This window comes from Pempheris klunzingeri, chromosome 23 (assembly GCF_042242105.1).
Source record: "Pempheris klunzingeri isolate RE-2024b chromosome 23, fPemKlu1.hap1, whole genome shotgun sequence".
In the NCBI taxonomy this organism is placed as follows: Eukaryota; Metazoa; Chordata; class Actinopteri; order Acropomatiformes; family Pempheridae; genus Pempheris; species Pempheris klunzingeri.
The window spans coordinates 315,136-320,135 of record NC_092034.1 but is presented as its reverse complement, the minus strand read 5'-3'; the positions used below and the strand labels follow the sequence as shown (position 1 = coordinate 320,135).

The 5,000-nt window shown below is 48.6% G+C and overlaps 2 protein-coding genes across 2 annotated transcripts in view; both read left to right on the top strand.

Annotated features, from left to right (window-relative positions):
• nppcl2 (natriuretic peptide C-like 2) overlaps positions 1–1,587 on the top strand; it is a 3,638-nt gene extending 2,051 nt beyond the window's left edge. The window contains exon 2 of the mRNA XM_070855095.1: positions 1,276–1,587. Coding sequence (XP_070711196.1) covers positions 1,276–1,587 — 312 coding nt within the window. The remainder of the gene's footprint in view (positions 1–1,275) is intronic.
• Positions 1,588–2,846: 1,259 nt separating this feature from the next.
• The window catches only part of LOC139222750 (stress-associated endoplasmic reticulum protein 1), a 3,070-nt gene continuing 916 nt past the window's right edge, over positions 2,847–5,000 (top strand). Inside the window, exons 1-3 of the mRNA XM_070854600.1 lie at positions 2,847–3,193; positions 4,032–4,107; positions 4,726–5,000. The exon at positions 4,726–5,000 is cut by the window's right edge and continues 916 nt beyond it. Of these exons, the coding sequence (XP_070710701.1) occupies positions 3,110–3,193; positions 4,032–4,107; positions 4,726–4,766 (201 nt within the window). The 5' untranslated portion in view covers positions 2,847–3,109 and the 3' untranslated portion in view covers positions 4,767–5,000. The remainder of the gene's footprint in view (positions 3,194–4,031; positions 4,108–4,725) is intronic.

Below are 5,000 nucleotides of genomic sequence, written 5' to 3'. Positions count from 1 at the left end.
GCCAGTACACTTCTAGCAGTCAGCCCCTAGTGTTTAAGCTCCTAACTACCGCCGTTACAACACCCGGCAGCATCCTGCCCCTAGTGTTTAAGCTCCTAACTACCACCGTTACAACACCCGGCAGCATCCTGCCCCTAGTGTTTAAGCTCCTAACTACCACCGTTACAACACCCGGCAGCATCCTGCCCCTAGTGTTTAAGCTCCTAACTACCACCGTTACAACACCCGGCAGCATCCTGCCCCTAGTGTTAAGGCCGGTAATTACAGTAGCTATTGCACACTTAGTAGTGCCCTGCCTCTAGTGCTCAGGGAAGGGAGTTCAGTCTCCACTGTACTCTCGTTCCCTCTAGTCACATCTCGCGAGCTCGTCCGCCATATTGTGGTGACGTATTCACGCACGTGATTGCATCACCACTCTGCGGCCTCCTCCTTGCCCCCCCCTTTTCCCTTCCAACATTCCACAGACGATGCTACTGGCTGCTGCAGGTCAGCACACACACACACACACACACACACACAGACACACACACACACACACACACACACACACACACACACACACACACACACACACGCTGGATGCTTGTATATATATCTTGTTTTGAGTGTTAACAATTTGTACCAATAGCTGCTTTAGATAGTTGAATAGCAGATGTTTATTTGAACTAGTATTATTGATCACAAATCATTGTGCTTTGTTGAATAAACTCTGTTATGCATTTAAAGAGTAGTTGTTTGTGATTACTGTGCATATATGTTGTGGTAACAGCTGGTTGAGATAGTCAGTGCTCGGATTCATGCCTTTCCACTCACTTTATAAATGTAAGATAGTAATTTAAATATCGACATTTTGAAGTGAATATCCATTTTGAGACTGTATTCCAGTTTGTTATTGGTCCCTGATACCAGGTTGGTGCCCCGATATTATTAATTAATTATTAATTAATAACTAATTTTTACTGATATTGATAAGTACACTGATAAGTGCTAAATCTTATTGATAATACTGCCAATAACTAAACTCGCTCCATCCAATGCACAACATAAGTAAATATTTAATGATTCACTTCAGCATTTAGACTTAAAGTCAATGCCAAGACGGAATCGGCACAAATCACAGATGATGAAAATGTTTCAACTGAACCAAAAACGTCTGTCTGAGAACTATTTTAGTTTACTATGAGCCCAGTTAGCGTTAACATGTGTGGCTTTGGCTCAGGTTTGTGCTCATGTGTTGTTTCATGGTCATGTGATCAAACATCACTGTCTCCTCAGGTGTTACGCTCTCTGTTTGGCTCCCGCCTCTCTTCCCTCATTCTGGCCCCTCCCACCTCCGATGACATCACGGAGGGCTCAGCTGGACGCCCCACCCCCTCCTCATTGTCTCCCTCCACGGGATTGGCCGCGAGCCGCGGCGCTGTGAGGGGATTGGCCAGCAGGCGGGAGGCGGTCCCACTATTCTTCCTGGACTTCCTCCAGCGACAGTCCAAGATGAGGAGGCGGAGCAGGAAGTCGATGGTTGGAGGGAGAGGATGCTTCGGGATGAAGATGGACCGCATCGGCTCCATCAGCGGGCTGGGCTGTTAGAGAGGCGCCGTCCGTTACCATGGTGACGGTATCGTGGTACATTTTAACACTGTAGGTCCTCTATGGTGTTACCATGGTAACCTCTGTTCTTTGTAACGCCTGTTGCCATGGGAACCACTAGCGGCACGGACCGACTCCCCTCCCAGAAGGCCTGACCCCGCCGAGCCTTGTGATGTCACAGGTGGCGCGTGACCCCCAGCTGACCGAACATGACCTCTGACCTCCAGGACCCAGAGACTCCATGTTGGAACTCCACTAATGAAGAACGTCCACCTGTTCCAGCAGGTAGACGCAGGTCGACCTCAGAGGACACCGAGACGTCCTCCTTCCTCCTCTGGAATCCTATTAATGACCCCTGACCCCTGACCTCTGACCTCTGGCCACAACACAGCCAGTACAACAGTGTGTGTGTGTGTGTGCGTTTGAGACGACCATGTGTTAAACATGCAGATGTGTGTGTGTGTGTGTGTGTGTGTGGACTGACTTCAGTCTGACTGCAGGCTGCACTGAAATAAAGGAGAAACTCCACTCACATCATTTCGCTTCATTTTCTTGATGCTGAAAACAATGAAAGCACAAATATCTCCAAACTGTACTTAAAGGGGAAGTGTGGTGTTTCTGGCTCTGGGTCCTCTCTGTCCATGTCCTGGTGTCTGAATGACCTGGAAGATCCTTCTGGTTTCACCACAAACAGCCGTTCTATCGCTCTCTGCACACACACCAGACTACATTCACTAAAACAGGGATTTTAGAGAACGGGACACAGGAGCTGCTGCTCTGCTGTCTCCTTGATTGTTATTGTGTGTTACACAAATATAGTGTTGGATCTGATCTAATCTTTAAGACACCAAAGTCACACAGAACAAACTACCTGATGGAGGCAGCAGCAGAGCAGCAGCTCCTGTGTCCTGTTCTCTAAAATCCCCGTTTTAGTGAATGTAGTCTGGTGTGTGTGCAGAGAGCGATAGAACGACTGTTTGTGGTTAAACCAAAAGGATCTTCCAGGTCTGTTGCTTCATGGTTCATCCTAGAATCTGTCTCCTGATAAAATGCCCTCTGGAAAAAAACAAACTAAGTCACTCTGTCTTCAAGTGGAGAAATAAAATGATTCTTCAAGCGGGGGTGAGTCTGTCTGTGAAACCAACCTGTTGGTTCTTTTACATGAAAGAAGAAACTGAAAAACAGCTCCTGTAAAAACTATTTCCTCCTCGGCCTGAAGAAGAGCTGCTAAGTTACTAATTAGTTAATTAGCTGTGTGCTGCTGACGCTGTCAGCGCCATGTTGAATCTGGCCCATGTCACGTGATGAGGTCAGCGGCTTCAGGGTTAGCTTGTGCGGCTAGCAGCCAGCTAACAGCTAGCATACCTGCCCATCAACACGGAAACAAAACCCGGCAGAGATTCTCCTCCAGCGGGACATTTTCACAGCTTAGCCGGCTCCTCCACCACCTCTCCTCCCCCCGGCTCCTCCCGTCTCTCTCTCCGTCCCAGTGGCCCACAACCGGTCGGTTTAAACCTGAAACATGTCGGCGGTGCAGCGGATGAAAGTGGCGAACGAGAGGCACAGCAAGACCATCACACAGCGGGGACACGTCCAGAAAACATCGGTACAGCTAACAGCTAACAGCTAACAGCTAACAGCTAACAGCTGCTCTGTGTTTTTACATGTGTGTAAAAAGCAGAATGTTCCTGCTCTGATTCAGGGTTTAGATGCGGAGTCCCGGGCGCTGCGGTGCGGCTAGCTCTTTAGCCTTAGCGTTAGCATGCATATGAAGGGAAAGAACCAGACATGGTTCACAAATCTGGCACATAAATGTTCTTCAGCTTGTCCAGTGAACTGTAAACGGTGAATGTGTAACCGGACACCGGCACCTGGCGGCCTCACACACCGGCTTTAATTCGGCTCACACCCCAAATTCTGTTCCCATCTTGTCTGGTGAGTTTTTACCTTTTCACAGCCGGACTGACTGACAGGTGTGCCGGTGTAAACACCGCAGTGGGCGGAGGCCCGATCACACTGAAGCTGTACCTGTGGGATCAACAAGGACTGAAGGAAGATCACTGGTTAAACTTTATCCAGTGTTGAGTTCACAAGCTTAAATACACCGATTTATCAACGGGGTTCGTGACCAGCAGGCTGCTGTAACCTGGGTGATCTGACAGCTCATGGTGGAGGAGGAGGAGGAAGGTGTGTGTGTGTGTGTGTGTGTGTGTGTGTGTGTGTGTGTGTGTGAGTGTGTGAGTGTGTGAGTGTGAGGTCCAACCTGAGCCCCAGCAGCACATCTGTACCATCAGTCTGGTTGGTTTCAGGTCTGATGTGACTAAAGGCCCAGAACTTTCCTCCTCCAGGAAGAAACAAGAGGAAACGTCTGTTAAAACATGAATTAAGTGTGTGTGTGTGTGTGTGTGTGTGTGTGTGTGTGTGTGTGTGTGTGTGTGTTTCAGCGGCCGGTGAACGAGGAAAAGTCTCCGGTGGGTCCGTGGCTGCTCGCCCTGTTCGTCTTTGTGGTTTGTGGATCAGGTGAGTCTCACCTGCTGATGTCACACTGATGTCACACTGTCATGTTCTGGTTCTGGTCTGCTGCTGCCTCCATCAGTTAGTCAGTTTGTGTCATTGTGAGTATTAAAGATGTGTTGAATCTGAAACTGACTGATGGAGCAGCAGCTCTAAAATCCCTGTTTTAGTGAATGTAGTCTGGTGTGTGTGCTGTTTGTGGTTAAACCAAAAGGATCTTCCAGGTCTCTCTCTGTAGGGATCCTTTCCATGATGCTGTCACACACTTAGAATAACACTCTGAGCCTGTCAGTGGATCAAACAAGCTCTTTTAGTGGACCTACTGTGATCAGGTGCAGTTGTCCCAAAGGATCACGTTGCAGCCATTGCAGCCCGTTTGGTGTCTGCTGGCTGAGGTGATCTACTGGTGATCTACTGGAACACACTTTTACTACCTACCAGTCAGTCAGACACCAGGATGAGGACAGAGAGGATCATGGGTAGAAACAGGGGAGTGACCTTTAATGGGTTTAAATGTGTTTAGATCATTTGAACTCTCACAATAGAAAAGTGGTTGAGTTAATCTGTGTGTGTGTGTGTGTGTGTGTGTGTGTGTGTGTGTGTGTGTGTGTGTGTGTGTTGCAGCTATCTTCCAGATCATCCAGAGCATCAGACAGGGCATGTGATGACCTCTGACCCCGGAGCCGAGCCTGTCACATGGACGGGGGGGGGGCATGTTGCCATCACACACCCCCCCCCCCCCCACAGACACACACACACACACACACACACACAGCTGTTCCTGTGGAGTTTGATCTGAGCTGGTTTTTTCTTTCTGTCAGTCTGTTTTTTTTACTTCCTCGTGCTGATGAAGCTGATCAGTTATCAGTGATTGATGGTCAGATGAAGTCTTAACTCCT